Below are 16691 nucleotides of genomic sequence, written 5' to 3' on the forward strand. Positions count from 1 at the left end.
TTGCAATATACTTCCGTTATTTATTTTATCGCCTTCCCTTTATCTTTGAAAACTGTTGTTTTTCTCTATTCCACTGAATTTCTAAAAAGTAATGGGCACCACAATGTTGTAGCCCAGATTTCCCCTTATGACAATGAAGTTCAGTAAATAAAAGAGAGTGTGTACACAAGACTGTGTGGAAATCCGTTTAGTTACTTTAGAACCCTATATTCCACCAGCCTTGTCTGCACATTCCTATTTTCCCTCAGCAGAAGAGAGAGATAAGAGGAACGCCTACATTTACAGACCTAAATTACATTATAGAAACTTGGGGGCATATCTATCAAGCTACGTATGGAGCTTGATGCCCCATGTTTCTGGCGAGCCTTCAGACTCGCCAGAAACACCAGTTATCCTGTCCGCCTGCTCTGAGGAGGCGGACAGACATCGCCGCAATTCAACCCGATCGAATACAATCGGGTTAATTGACACCCAACTTCTAGCGGCCGATTGGCCGCGAATCTGCAGGGGGCGGCGTTGATTCAGCAGTTCACAAGAGCTGCTGGTGCAATGCTGAATGCGGAGAGCGTATTGCTCTCCGCATTCAGCGAGGTCTGTTGGACATGATCCGCTGATCGGATCATGTCAGACAGGCTGTTCATAAATAGGCCCCTAAACCTTTACTCTTTTATTTTCAATATTTAAAAGATATAAACAGTCTGTTTCATTGTTGTAATAAAACGGCACTAAGCAGTGGGTTATACTTAAAGGGACACTGAAACCAACTTTTTTCTTTCGTGATTCAAATAGATCATGCAATTTTAAGCAACTTTCTAATTTACTCCTATTATCAATTTTTCTTCGTTCTCTTGCTATCTTTATTTGAAAAAGAAGGCATCTAAGCTTTTTTTGGGTTCAGAACTCTGGATAGCATTTTTTTATTGGTCAATTAATTTATCCACCAATCAGCAAGGACAACCTAGGTTTATCACCAAAAATGGTCTTTCAGTTGTGTTCCATTGGGCTTTGGTCAGAATAATTTCTGTTATAAAACCAATTTCTCCCCCTTGGAATTTAAATCTGGTTTTAAGAGTTTTACAAGCTCCACCTTTTGAACACATGCATGAATTAGGCATTTTCTTGGAAGATGTGGTCTTTTGGCCATTTCTTCGTTCAGGAGAGTTTTTAATTTATCTGCTCTCTCTTGTGAAGTTCCATAGATTATTTTTCATCAAATAAAAGGTAGTACTTTTTTCTCTTAACTTAAAGGGACACTGAACCCAAAATGTTTCTTTTGTGATTCAGATAGAACATGCAATTTTAAGCAACTTTCTAATTTACTCCTATTATCAATTTTTCTTTGTTCTCTTGCTATCTTTAAGTGAAAAAAGTGAAATGCCTATCAAAGCTTTTTTTGTGTGGTTGAAATTATCCAGCAATCAGCAAGAACAACACAGGTTGTTCACCAAAAATGGGCCGGCATCTAAACTTACATTCTTGCATTTCAAATAAAGATACCAAGAGAATGAAGAAAATTTGATAATAGGAGTAAATTAGAAAGTTGCTTAAAATTGCATGCTCTATCTGAATCACGGAAGAAAAAAATTGCGTTCAGTGTCCCTTTAATGGAAATCATTGAAATATGTAATTATTAATAATTTTACAAAGGATTTCACCTTTTATTTATTTTTCTAAACATAATTTGTGCAGTGTCCATTACTTCCTGTCACAGCCCAACAAGGGGGCTGGGGTATCTACAGTAAGATTTATTTAGCCTGATGTCATAAATCATCTAGTATTCTTCTAGTATTGCCCACGCTCAGTAGAGTGCAGAATGTAACTCAAGTTATCAACATGTCAGCTAACATCATCCTGTGGGCAGTGGCTACAAATTAGTTTTTGCTATTTTTGTACATAATCTGTTTCTTTTTATGTTTTACTTTGATTTAACATATTTGGTTTTTTTAAACGGGCGCTTTTTCATATCCCTTTAAAAAACCCTAATATCATTTTTAAAATATATATAATTATATCTAGCATTTTTTTACTGTTTTATATCTATTTAACATAAAACCTATGCTGCTAACATATCTTCTTCTTTTTTCATTCCATTGAACATGTTATTTTAGCGCTGAGCGATATGATCCTCTCACTGGCACATGGACTTCAATAGCCGCTATGAGCACTAGAAGAAGATATGTTCGAGTTGCAACTCTAGGTTCGTCCCCAGTTAACACAGTCTCTATATTTTCTATGTGTCAGGGATCCTTCAGTTTCTTTGTTGAAACCTTAAAGGGACAGCAATGTCAAAATTAAACTGACATGGTTCCGAAAGAGTATGCAATTTGAAACTTTACATTTTACTCCTATTCACTTTTGTTGCAAAGCATACCTAGGTAGGCTCATGAGCAGTAATGCGCTGATGGAAGCTTGCTGGTGATTGGTAGCTGCACATGCACTGTTGTTCAAAAGTTTGTGGTCACTGAGACACTTCCTTGTTTTCGAAAGGATAGCACATTTTTTTGTCCATTAAAATAACATCAAATTGATCAGAAATACAGTGTAGACATTGTTGTAAATGACTATTGTAGCTGGAAACACCTGATTTTTAATGAAATATCTACATAGGTTTACAGAGGCCAATTATGAGCAACCATCTGTCCTGTGTTCCAATGGCACGTTGTGTTTGCTAATCCAGGTTTATCATTTTGCAATTATGTTAGCACAGATGAAAACTGTTGTGCTGTTTAAAGAAGCAATAAAACTGGCCTTCATTAGACTAGCTGAGTATCTGGTGCATCAGCAATTGTGGGTTTGATTACAGACTCAAGATGGCCAGAAACAAAAAACTTTCTTCTGAAACGTGTCAGTCTATTCTAGTTCTGAGAAATAAAGTTTATTCCATGAGAAAAATTGCCAGGAAACTGAAGATCTTGTAGACCGCGGTGTACTTCTCCCTTCACAAAACAGCGCAAACGGTCTCTAACCAGCATAGAAAGAGGAGTGGGAGGCCCCGGTGCACAACTGAGCAAGCGGACAAATACATTAGTGTCTAGTTTGAGAAGCAGGCGCCTCACAAGTCTGCAGCTGGTTGCTTAAATAGTACCCTCAAAACATCAGTCTCAGCTGGCCTTGTAGGCAGATTTACAAAGAAAAAGCCATATCTGACTGACCAATAAAAATAAAAGATTAAGAGCCAGATTACAAGTGGAGTCATATCGTAACGTGCTCCCGTAAAGGGGAAAATTTACAGGCGCACGTTAAATAAGCAGCCATTAATATATACATCTATATTTATGTGTTAATATGTGTATATACACATATAAACAAATAAATATATAGGTATATAAGCATATACGTATATATTTATTCATTGCTGCCCCTTGCACTGCCGTGGTTTGCTGTGGCTGCCTGCAGGAAAACGAGACTCACATTGGAGCCTATGGACGGAGCCTCTCATGAGCACTTGGCTTTTGGCAATGCGAATGCGAGGACGCATTTGCATTGCGCAGCACCTGTAATACCAGGGCTCATTTACGTGCGATGGTATTACTGAGTGGAGCACAAATATTGCGCTTGAATAAGCGCAATATTGCGTTACATTTGTAATCTGGTCCTAAGATGGGGAAAAGAACGCAGAAACTGGACAGAGGAAGATTGGAAAAAAGTGTTATGGACAGACGACTCTAAGTTTGAGGTGTTTCAGATCACAAAGAAGAACTTTTGTGAGACGCAGACCTAATGAAAAGTTGCTGGAGCAGTGCTTAACGCCATCTGTCAAGCATGGTGGAAGCATGGTCTTAGGGTGCTTTGGTGGTGGTAAAGTGGCAAAGTTATAGAAGAAAGAAGGCTGTCACTCCATTTTGTAACGCTGTGCCATTGATTGAACTGTGTTTGATTGAAGCCATTTTCCTCCTACAGCATTACAATGACCAAAAGTATAGCTCCAAACTATGCAAGAACTGGTATTCTGTCTTTAATGGAGTGGCCAGCACAGTCACCAGATCTCAACCCTATTGAGCTGTTGTGGGGGCAACTTGACTGTATGGTACGTAAGAAGTTCCCATCAAGTCAATCCAAATTGTGGGAGGTGCTTCAGAAAGCATGGGGTAACATCTCTTCAGATAACCTCAACTAATGGACACCTAGAATGCCAAAAATCTGCAAGGCTGTAATTGCTGCACATGAAGAATTCTTTGACAAAAGCAAAGTGAAGGACACAATTATTATTTCACTTAAAATTAATTATTTATAACCTTGTCAATAACTATATTTCTATATTTCCTATTTAAACTCATTTTTTGTATGAAAAATAAGGAAATGTCTAAGTGACCCCAAACTTTTGCCTGTTGTCATTGACTCGCCAGTTGTCATTGACTCGCCAGAAGTGTTCAGCTAGCTCCCAGTAATGCATTGTTGCTCCTGAGCCTATCTTGGTATATGCTTCAACAAAGGATACCAAGAGAACAAAGCAAATTTGATAACAAAATAAAACTGGAAAGTAGTTTAAAATAGCATCTGAATCATGAAAGTATAATTCTGACTTTACTGCCCCTTTAAGCTCCTCTACAAGTTAATCTACAGTTTGTTTGAGGTCTTGACTCATTTATTTTTGCTTTCAATTGTTCAATGTTAGAGATAGGTTAAGCCCAAGTAAAAGTAAGCATGCATAACCCATTTAAACATTACAATGCTTCTGTTTTCTCATACATTTAGATGGAAATCTATATGCTGTTGGAGGCTATGACAGCTCTTCCCATCTTGCCACAGTGGAAAAATATGAACCACAGGTACGTTCAGTAATAAGTATTTTGCTGTCCTATTTGTCTTTTGAGTGTCTGAGTCTGTAAGCCAGTTAGGGGTGGATCACAATCTATCTGCTGAGACAGTTTCACCTCTTTTTCCTTCTTAATATGGGAAGAGTCCACAGCTTCCTTACTTGTAGGAAATGCTGAACCTGGCCACCAGGAGGAGGCAAAGACACCCCAGCCAAAGGCTTAAATACCTCCCCCACTTCCTCATAACCCCAGTCATCCTTTGCCTTTCATCACAGGAGGTTGGCAGAGAAGTGTCAGAAGATTTCGGAGTAGTCTCTTTTGGAGGGTAGTACTCTTCGAGATAGAACTGGAGTTTTAAGTAGTCCTGTCAGCCTCTCAGTGAGAGCATGGATGAGTCCGGAGATGCATGGAGAGTTTTTCTGCGAAACCATCCCAACTCATATTAACAGCTCCATAAGCAATCAGCGTTGACGAGTTTCGCTGCCTCCTTACTTCACTCAAGTCCATGTCAGAAGCAACGCTACTATCTGTCAAACTTGAAGGACCGTGTTACTGTTCCACGGCATAGATTCTGGTAAGATCGTTTAATTTTTTATACATGTATGATAACGCAAGACGACAGGGTCACAGTGTGACTCCTTTTATCTGTATAGAATCAAGGGTTAATATCTCCTGAGGGGGATTATTGAACAGTGGGTAATAATCTTATATGTTTATTTGATTTTATGCTGCTTTTATGTGTGAGATGTTATGGGCTCATAGGCTGTTATGGAATATACAGTTTTCAATTTCACTTTGAGAGCTGTGCAGCTTACAAGTTGGCACGCTTTTTCTCATAGCAAAGACGGTCCTGCATTGTGCAGTTTTCATTCCCTCTTTCCTGACCGGGTTTCTATCAGAGAGGAGTCATAAATCTCTGTACTGTCTGGGTCATAGGAGGTGGGGAATGCCCCAGCCATTGGGGTATAAGGGTGCCGTTTTTGTAAATAAAACAAAATTGTTTTATTTTCTATCGTTCTTCGGTTATTGCACTAGCGACGGAGGATTCTGTTACTTTAGAGGGTACTCCCTCTATTCCTAAAGAGTAATTCCTGTTTATATTGTGAGGAGGCCTTAGATCCGCCCTCTTAATTATGTTCCATATGCCTTGATAATGTGATAATATCAAACATGTTTGATACCACTGAGCCGTCCAGTGAGGTGCCTACCCTACATTCTTCTCTCTCTCTACACATGCAGTTTCCCGTAGCATTGCTGATCCTCCATCTGGAGGGGGCCTTTTTTCCACCAGACGTTACTGCGCAGTTCAGACGGCGGTGTCTGGGGCCTTTAATGCTTTACCTCACCCTGCCAAGCGAAAGGTTACATATTGCACTCCTTCCCAGAGTACATCAGATAATTTATTGGATTTAACTATTAAGGTTATCCGAGGATGAAGTTCTTTCTGAGACTTCAGAGTATGAACATCCTGGATCGGAGTCTGCTGCCTCTAAACCTCCGGCTGCGGAGGAACCAGACTTTTAGGAATTTGCGCTTTCTTCTAAAGGAAGTTTTGGCTAATTTAGAGGTTCCAGAGGCCAAATTGCCTGATGAACCTTTGATTCCAAAATTGGATAGAGTTTGTGGACAGGATGGTACCTTATCCTTCCCTGCTCCTGTTAGATGGCAAACATTATTAAGAATGAGCAGGACAGGATTGGATTCCTTTTCCCCCTCTTCTACCTTTAAGAAATTGTTCCCGGTCCTGGACTCTCAATGGAGTTGTGGGGTTCCGTCCCTAAAAGCTATCTTCACCCTTGCTAAACATATTCCTATCCCGCTTGAGGATAGCTCTTCGTTTAAAGAGCCCATGGATAAAAGATGGAAACTCTGTTAAGAAAGATGTTTCAACATACGGATATTTGTTTCAACCGGTGGCGACTGTTGCCGCGGTTGCTGAGTTCTCAAGGGTGAACTGGAGAAGGGCTTTTCTGGAAGTCCCCTGATGGGAAAGATTTTGGCCCTGTCCCTGTTACTGCACAAGAGGTCCGCTGAGCTTCCAGATGTGCAGTCATTTGTTAAGGCTCTGCTAGGATCAGACCTGTGTTTAGATCTAATGCTCCTTCTTGGAGTTTAAATCTTGTTCTTAAAGTTTTGCAACGGGCTCTGTTGGCGCCTATGCATGAAGTAGACATTAAATTGTTGTCTAGGAAGATTCCTTTTCTACTGGCTATTGCTTCTGCGCGCAGAGCATCTGTGATTGCTGCCTTGCAATGCATCCCTCCTTATCTGGCTTTCCATGCTGATAAGGCTGTTCTACGAACCAAGTTAGGTTTTCTTCCTAAGGTTGTGTCAATTCGCAACAACAATCAAGAGATTCTGGTTCCTTTCTTATGTCCTAATCCTTCTTCGTCGAAGGAACGATTACAACGTAATTCTGGATGTGGTTTGTGCCTTGAAGTTCTATCTTCAGGCCACGAAGGAATTTAGACAAACTTCTTTCTCTGAAAAAAGAAACACAGAGGCGCCCAATGGCCTAATACCACAATACCAAGGGACAAGCAAAATATGTAAGACTAATACTCACAAACGAATAGCACCAAAAAGTGCAAGGAAGCAGACTGGAACCTCACAGTTGCCCAGCAAACTGAACAGACGCAGAGATAATTCTGTAGTACTTCTTCACCAGTGAGGTCCTCCTGGTTCCTAAAGGGGAGGATATAGAGCCAACATAGCCCAGTACAGTTTGTACAAATATATGTGTATCCAGGGAATATGCACACTTACATGTAGTAAAGCACCTCCAGGTGCAATATACACAGACTGGGACTTCTCAGCCGCCCAGCTGACTGTTTCAAAGGTTTCAGCAAATAAGAAAGCTCCCAAAACTGATGCAGGAGTATAGATGGATTCCCAGATAAAATCCAACAGCAAGTGTATTAGTTAAAAAGAATATTTTTATTTTAAAAGCAACATGTTTCTCAGCCTACAACTGGCTTTTTCTCTCTGGTATTCTGCTGTTTATTTTTAGAGTGTTGTTGTATACATTATTATTGTTCTTATTACATTGTGTTACATTTGTTTTGATTGAGAGCGCCCCCTTGAGGATTGGTGTGCTTCCACACACCATATCTATATATTTTAAACTTCTTTCTCTGTTTGTTCTCTTTTGTGTGAAGCGTGGGGGTTAGAGGGCCTCTTTCGACTTCCTTATCTTTTTGGCTGAGGAGTGTCATCCGTTTAGCATAGAGACAGGGGGACATAAGCCTCCTCTGAGGATTACGGCTCATTCTACAAGAGCAGTGGTTTCCTCTTGGGCCTTCAAAAATGAGGCCTCTATGGATCTACCTGGTCCTCCTTACATACTTTTTCCTAACTTTACAAGTTTGATTTTTGTATCTGCTGAAGCAGCCTTCGGGAGAAAGGGCTTTGCAGGCTGTGGTGCACTCAGATAAGGGTCTGCCTCTCTTTTTTCCCTCCAGTTAGCATTCCGTGTACTCTAGAGCATGGGTATATGTTTCCCACAAGTAAGGAATGCATATTAAGAAGGAAAACTTAAATTATGCTTACCAGATAATTTCCTTTCCTTCTGTATGGGAAGAGTCCACAGCTCCCGCCCGTGTTTGCTGATGGGCGGCCCTAAATTTTTATTTATTCTTCTGGCACCTTTTTCACTCTGATATTTCTCCTACTGTTCCTTGTTCCCTCGGCAGAATGACTGGGGTTATGAGGAAGTGGGGGAGGTATTTAAGCCTTTGGCTGGGGTGACTTTGCCTCCTTCTGGTGGCCAGGTTCAGTATTTTCCACAAGTAAGGAATGCAGCTGTGGACTCTTCCCACACAGAAGGAAATGAAATTATCTGGTAAGCATAATTTAAGTTTTTCTGGTAAAATAGGCATTTTACATTTTCAGATCTCTGAAAAAATACCTATTTTTACTATGGGGCTGAAAATTTCTCATCAATCACAATCCAAACAAAATAAAACAAGAGTAGTAGTTGATTAATCCTCATGATTGCATTATGCCTGTATACAAAAAAACAAAGGGTTACAATTAAAGAACACTTCTACAGTTTACATCATGCACATATGCAAGATACTCTGAAATTGCCACAGGAGACATTTTAGGGGTGTATTAACGTACATCATGGTATTGATTCTTTAAACTCTATTCATCACTATTGTACAGGCTGTCTGCAGTGGATAGGGCAGTATAGGTTAATTTAGATATTTGTTGAGTACTTGATATCCTGCACAGCTAAGGGCATCTGCAGGAAAAGTGAGATCAAGATAGAAATATATAGAGCACTCTTTTTTTTGCTAATGTTTGTTTCAGACACAGTCGCACTATCATGATTGTCACTATTTTTACTGTTGTCTTCATAACCGGCTTTTAAAACTGGGTATCGCAATCATGCTTTCAAAAGGAACCTTTTGCAATCCATTTCCATTCTCACCACAGAATCTGTATACACTTTGCATTCAGAAGGTTTTAGTAGTGATGATGATGGATTCGCAGATTCCAATAGGTTAATCTCACAGATGTAAATGAGCATTTCCACTGTTAACAAAGGGATTATTTGAAAAGAACTTTACTGTAAACTTAAGAGGTGTGAAAGAGCTATTGAATATGCCAGTTTCGCGTGACTTCCCATTTTTTATCCCAAAAACAAGTACTTAACACACGATAAGGCTTTTTCGGGAAATTTTCTGTTGGCATTTATTGCTGCAGGTTTTAATACACAGATCCATTTTGCATTGTATAATTTAGAAAACACTCTGACCAAATCAGCCTGGAAAGCAAAATGCAATTTAGGGAGCAAATTGCTGATAGATTGTGATAAACTCCTTAGTGGTAGTCATTTTATTTACATACGGCTAGATTTAGAGTTCTGCGGCCAAAGGGGTGCGTTAGCTACGCGTGCTTTTTTTCTCCCGCACCTTTTAAATACCGCTGGTATTTAGAGTTCACAGAAGGGCTGCGTTAGGCTCCAAAAAGGGAGCGTAGAGCATATTTACCGCCACTGCAACTCTCGATACCAGCGGTGCTTACGAACGCGGCCAGCTTAAAAAACGTGCTCGTGCACGATATCCCCATAGGAAACAATGGGGCTGAGCTGGCTGTAAAAAAAACTAACACCTGCAAAAAAGCAGCGTTCAGCTCCTAACGCAGCTACATTGTTTCCTATGGGGAAACACTTCCTAAGTCTGCACCTAACACTCTAACATGTACCCCGAGTCTAAACACCCCTAACCTTACACTTATTAACCCCTAATCTGCCGCCCCCGCTATCGCTGACCCCTGCATATTATTATTAACCCCTAATCTGCCGCTCCGTACACCGCCGCAACATACATTATAGTTATGTACCCCTAATCTGCTGCCCCTAACACCGCCGACCCCTATATTATATTTATTAACCCCTATTCTGCCGCCCACAACGTCGCCGCCAGCTACCTACAATAATTAACCCCTGCCGACCGGAGCTCACCGCTACTATAATAAATGTATTAACCCCCAAAGCTAAGTCTAACACTAACACTAACACAACCCTAAGTTAAATATAATTTTTATCTAATGAAATAAATTAGCTCTTATTAAATAAATTATTCCTATTTAAAACTAAATACTTACCTGTAAAATAAACCCTAATATAGCTACAATATAAATTATAATTATATTGTAGCTATTTTAGGATTAATATTTATTTTACAGGCAACTTTGTAATTATTTTAACCAGGTACAATAGCTATTAAATAGTTAATAACTATTTAATAGCTACCTAGTTAAAATAATTACAAAATTACCTGTAAAATAAATCCTAACCTAAGTTACAATTAAACCTAACACTACACTATCAATAAATAAATTAAATAAACTACCTACAATTATCTACAATTAAACCTAACACTACACTATCAATAAATTAATTAAATACAATACCTACAAATAACTACAATTAAATAAACTAACTAAAGTACAAAAAATAAAAAAGAACTAAGTTACAAAAAATAAAAAAATATTTACAAACATTATAAAAATATTACAACAATTTTAAACTAATTACACCTACTCTAAGCCCCCTAATAAAATAACAAAGACCCCCAAAATAAAAAAATGCCCTACCCTATTCAAAATTAAAAAGTTCAAAGCTCTTTTACCTTACCAGCCCTTAAAAGGGCCTTTCGTGGGGCATGCCCCAAAGAATTCAGCTCTTTTGCCTGTAAAAAAAAACATACAATACCCCCCCCAACATTACAACCCACCACCCACATACCCCTAATCTAACCCAAACCCCCCTTAAATAAACCTAACACTAAGCCCCTGAAGATCTTCCTACCTTATCTTCACCATGCCAGGTTCACCGATTCGTCCACCGAAGTCTTGATCCAAGCCTCCGAAATCTTGATCCAAGCCCAAGCGGGGGCTGAAGAGTGACGTCCATCCTCCGGCTGAAGTCTTGATCCAAGCGGGCAGAAGAGGACATCCGGACCAGCAAACATCTTCATCCAAGCCGCATCTTCTATGTTCTTCAATCCGATGACGACCGGCTGATCTTCAAGACCTCCTGCGCGGATCCATCCATCTTCACCGACGACTTCCCGACGAATGACGGTTCCTTTAAGGGACGTCATCCAAGATGGCGTCCCTCGAATTCCGATTGGCTGATAGGATTCTATCAGCCAATCGGAATTAAGGTAAGACTACCGACGAATTACCGATCAGCCAATAGAATGCAAGCTCAATCTGATTGGCTGATTCAATCAGCCAATCAGATTTTTCCTACCTTAATTCCGATTGGCTGATAGAATCCTATCAGCCAATTGGAATTAAAGGGACGCCATCTTGGATGACGTCCCTTAAAGGAGCCTTCATTCGTCGGTAGTCCGTCGGGAAAGAAGGATGTTCCGCGTCGGCGGGATGAAGATTGAAGACCCCGCTTGGAAGATGACATCGCCCGGATAGAAGACTTCTTCAGCGCCGCTTGGAGGATCACTTCATCGGATGGAAGATTTCTTTAGCGCCCCTTGGAGGATCACTTCTGCCTCTCCGGATCTCCTCTTCAGTTCCATCGGTGGCTCGGCTGAGTGAAGACGACTAAAGGTAGGATGATCTTCAGGGGGGTAGTGTTAGGTTTTTTTAAGGGGGGGTTGGGTTAGATTAGGGGTATGTGGGTGGTGGGTTTTAATGTTGGGGGGGTTGTATTTTTCTTTTACAGGCAAAAGAGCTGAATTCTTTGGGGCATGCCCCACGAAAGGCCCTTTTAAGGGCTGGTAAGGTAAAAGAGCTTTGAACTTTTTTAATGTAGAATAGGGTAGGGAATTTTTTTATTTTGGGGGTCTTTGTTATTTTATTAGGGGGCTTAGATTAGTTGTAATTAGCTTAAAATTGTTGTAATATTTTTTAAATGTTTGTAACCTATTTTTTTATTTTTTGTAACTTAGCTTTTTTTATTTTTTGTACTTTAGTTAGTTTATGTAATTGTATTTAATTGTAGTTATTTGTATTTAATTTATTTAATGATAGTGTAGTGTTAGGTTTAATTGTAACTTAGGTTAGGATTTATTTTACAGGTAATTTTGTATTTCTTTTAGCTAGGTAGTTATTAAATAGTTAATAACTATTTAATAACTATTCTAACTAGCTAAAATAAATACAAAGTTACCTGTAAAATAAATATAAACCCTAAAATAGCTACAATATAATTATTAATTACATTGTAGCTATCTTAGGGTTTATTTTACAGGTAAGTATTTAGTTTTAAATAGGAATAATTTATTAAAGTATAGTGTAGTGTTAGGTGTAAATGTAACTTAGGTTAGTTTTTATTTTACAGGTAAAGTTCTCTTTATTTTAGCTAGGTAAGCTATTAAATAGTTAATAACTATTTAATAGCTATTGTACCTAGTTAAAATAAATTGAAAGTTGCCTGTAAAATAAAAATAAATCCTAAGATAGCTACAATATAATTATTATTTATATTGTAGCTATATTAGAGTTTATTTTAAAGGTAAGTATTTAGTTTTAAATAGGATTCATTTAGTTCATAATAGAAATATTATTTAGATTTATTTAATTAATATTTAAGTTAGGGGGGTGTTAGGGTTAGTGTTAGACTTAGGTTTAGGGGTTAATAATTTTATTACAGTGGCGGCGGTGTAGTGGGGGGCAGGATAGGGTTTAATAAATTTATTATAGGTGGCGACGATGTAGGGGGGCAGGATAGGGGTTAATAAATTTAATATAGGTTGCGGCAGGGTCCGGGAGCGGCGGTTTAGGGGTTAATACATTTATTATAGTTGCGGCGGGGTCAGGGAGCGGCGGTTTAGGGGTTAATATGTATAGAGTAGCTTGCGGTGGGCTCCGGGAGCGGTGGTTTAGGGGTTAACATATTTATTATAGTGGCGGTGGGCTCCGGGAGCGGCGGTTTAGGGGTTAACATTTTTATTATAGTGGCGGTGGTCTCCGGGAGCGGCGGTTTAGGGGGTAATAACTTTATTTAGTTGCGGAGATGTAGGGGGGACAGATTAGGGGTGTTTAGACTCGGGGTACATGTTAGGGTGTTAGGTGTAGACATCTCCCATAGGAATCAGTGGGATGTCTGTCAGCAGCGAACTTGTACTTTCGCTATGGTCAGACTCCCATTGATTCCTATGGGATCCGCCGCGTCCAGGGCGGCGGATTGAAAACCAGGTACGCTGGGCTGTAAAAGTGCCGAGCGTACCTGCTAGTTTTTTGATAACTAGCAAAAGTAGTCATATTGTGCCGCACTTGTGTGCGGAACATCTGTTAGTGACGTAAGAATCGATCTGTGTCGGACTGAGTCCGGCGGATCGAAGCTTACGTCACAAAATTCTACTTTTGCCGGTGTGTAGCCTTTGATAACTAAGGCGAATCAGCCTCGCCACAAATATGCTGCGGAATTCCAGCGTATTTGAGGTTTATGGCTTGATAACTAGGCCTAGTGAATATGATAGTGAAAGACAGCACCTATTTTCCTTGTGGGGCACGGGAAAAGGGTTAGCCAGACCCCAATGTATATCCAAGAAGAAGTATTTTTCCAGCCACCAGTTGAATTTTAAAAAGACCTTTATTCATTTCTTACAGGGTCCATCATATCAACAACGTTTCAAACCTATGCCAGGTTCTTAATCATGTCTACTGAATAGTATACAGGTGTGTCTTTTATACCTGTCCAATTTCTATCAGATTGCACAATAGTGCCATCTTGTGGTTAAAATTTAAAATTGCATGTGACAAATTATCTAAAGAAATTTACTATAAATTCTTATGTTTTGAGTTAGTCTCTTCATTGTTTATGTATGTTTGTCACATGAAAATTTAAAACCAAATTTATATACATATAATTAAAACCTATACACATTATAATATCAGAATCAAATTTGCTACTACAGGTATATGCTATCATAGTCAAAAAAATAATGACCATTCAAAATCTTTATTTAAGCCTTCAGGTATCATTGTGTTTAATCTATTTATCCAAAACATCTCCCTTCTTTTGAGCATCTGGTCTCTGTCACCTCCCCTCCTGGGTCTGTCAACTTGTTCAATAACTTGAAATCTAAGTTGACTGATGTTATGACCCATGGAGAGGAAGTGACAGGAAACAGGAGCCTCCATATTTTTGTTTCTAATGTTGGATTTGTGTTCAGTGATTCTTGTTCTTACCTCCCTGCTCGTTTCTCCTATATAAATCCTGGCACACGGACATTTGATGAGATAAATAGCATATGTGCTTCTACATGTTAGATATTTCTTTATGGGGTATTTGGTTCCCTTAATGGGGTGAAGAAAATCTTTCCCTTTAATTATTGAACTACAGTGACTGCAATGAAGGCAGGGATAACACCCTCTATTATCAGACCCCAATGTTGTTTGTAAAGTCTTCCTATTGCTACCTATATCTGCTCTTACTAGTTCATCTCTCAAATTTTTGGTCTTTTTATAAGCTACCATAGGAATATTTTTGAAGTCCTCCACTTGGGGATTACAGTCTCTCAATATATGCCAGTGTCTATTTATGATGTGTGATATTTTTGTTCCTAGGGAGTTGTATTGGGTAACAAATATCATTCTGTTTTCTTTGGTTTTTTTAGTGTTATTAGTTTCCTTATTTTTAAAGTATTCCAACTGTTTTGTAATTAGTTCTTCTGGGTACCCTCTTCTTTTCGTCAGTCACTATATCTCTTTTCGTCAGTCACTATTCTTTTTACTCTTTTAAATTGACCTTGGGGTATTGCTTCTATTGTTTTTTTTGAATGGAAACTGTTATATTGTAATACTTTATTTTTGTCTGTGGGTTTCACATATAAATCAGTTTTTAAGAAGCCTTGTTCTTTATATACAAAAGTGTCCAAGAATGCAACTCCTGTTTCCTCCATGTTGAGTGTAAATTTGAGACCAGCTACTGATGTATTAAGATGTTGAACAAATTGCAGTAGGCTACCAGTGTCTCCCCACCATATGCCAAATATGTCATCCACAAATCTCCACCATGCTGCGCCATATTTTAAAAATAATGGATGTGAATATATGAATTTCTCTTCTATGTGGGACATAAAAATATTGGCATATGTTGGGGCTACACTGGAGCCCATTGCAGTGCCTTGCTTTTGTAGAAAAAAAGTGTCTTGAAATAAAAAATAATTGTGGTATAATATGACCGATAATAGATCTATAAGGAATTGTATTTCATCTTCGTTGTATTTGTTATTGGTTTTCAATGTATTAGTTACTGCTTCAATGCCACTGGTGTGTTTGATTGATGTATATAAGCTAGTGACGTCTAATGTATACAATATGCATTTGTCTCCAATTTGTCCAATGTCTTTTAGTTTAGCAAGAAAGTCATTAGTGTCTTTCAAATATGAGGAAGTGTCTAATAGGTAGGGCTGTAATACTTTGTCTAAAAATATTGCAATTTTTGAAAAAATAGAATTAACTCCTGCCACTATTGGGCGTCCTGGTGGTTGATATTTATCTTTGTGTATTTTTGGTGAAATGTATATGACTGGTCTTATTGGTTTTTTTTCAATGAGACATTCTTTGAATTCATTTGTAATAATACCATTTTTGACTGCTGCATTGGTGATACGTTCTATTTCTTTCCCTATTTGAATTGTGGGATCTCTAATCAAGGCTTCATATACTGTGGTGTCATTTAGTTGTCTCTGTATCTCTTTCACATAATCAATTTTATTTAATAGCACCACTGCTCCGCCCTTATCTGCTTCCTTTATTATGATTTCATTGTTATTTTTTAACTTGTTAATGGTATCTTGTTGCTTCCTATCAATGTGTACTAGTTCTCTCTTTTTGTTTCTCTTTAAGAGATTTTTTACTTCTTTTTGGACTAATTTTGCAAATGTAGCTACACTATGTTGTGTTGGTGGGTTAAATTTACTTTTACCTTTAATACCAAATGTTTTAGGATCATTGAACTTAATGTCCTTTTTCTTAGCATCATTCTTGCTTATTACTGGTGTCTCTGTCATGTCTTTTAGTGTTGAGAAATGAACTTTAAGTTTCAATTTCCTAAAAAATCTCTCTAAGTCTTGTTCTATGATGAATTCATCATGTGTGTTAGGTAGGCAGTATGATAAACCTTTATTCAGTATGTTATGTTCTGTTTCTGATAGGGTGTAATTGGAGATGTTGTGGACTAAATCATCTTCTATGTTTTCTGTTAAAGGTAAAAGTAAATTTAACCCACCAACACAACATAGTGTAGCTACATTTGCAAAATTAGTCCAAAAAGAAGTAAAAAATCTCTTAAAGAGAAACAAAAAGAGAGAACTAGTACACATTGATAGGAAGCAACAAGATACCATTAACAAGTTAAAAAATAACAATGAAATCATAATAAAGGAAGCAGATAAGGGCGGAGCAGTGGTGCTATTAAATAAAATTGATTATGTGAAAGAGATACAGAGA

The 16691-nt window shown here is 38.4% G+C and overlaps 1 protein-coding gene across 1 annotated transcript in view; it reads left to right on the forward strand.

Moving 5' to 3' along the window:
- KLHL17 (kelch like family member 17) overlaps positions 1-16691 on the forward strand; it is a 607468-nt gene that overhangs the window by 506193 nt on the left and 84584 nt on the right. Inside the window, exons 8-9 of the mRNA XM_053690457.1 lie at positions 2109-2197; positions 4696-4769. Coding sequence (XP_053546432.1) covers positions 2109-2197; positions 4696-4769 — 163 coding nt within the window. The remainder of the gene's footprint in view (positions 1-2108; positions 2198-4695; positions 4770-16691) is intronic.

The sequence above is a fragment of the Bombina bombina genome, chromosome 8 (genome assembly GCF_027579735.1).
Source record: "Bombina bombina isolate aBomBom1 chromosome 8, aBomBom1.pri, whole genome shotgun sequence".
NCBI classification, from domain to species: Eukaryota; Metazoa; Chordata; class Amphibia; order Anura; family Bombinatoridae; genus Bombina; species Bombina bombina.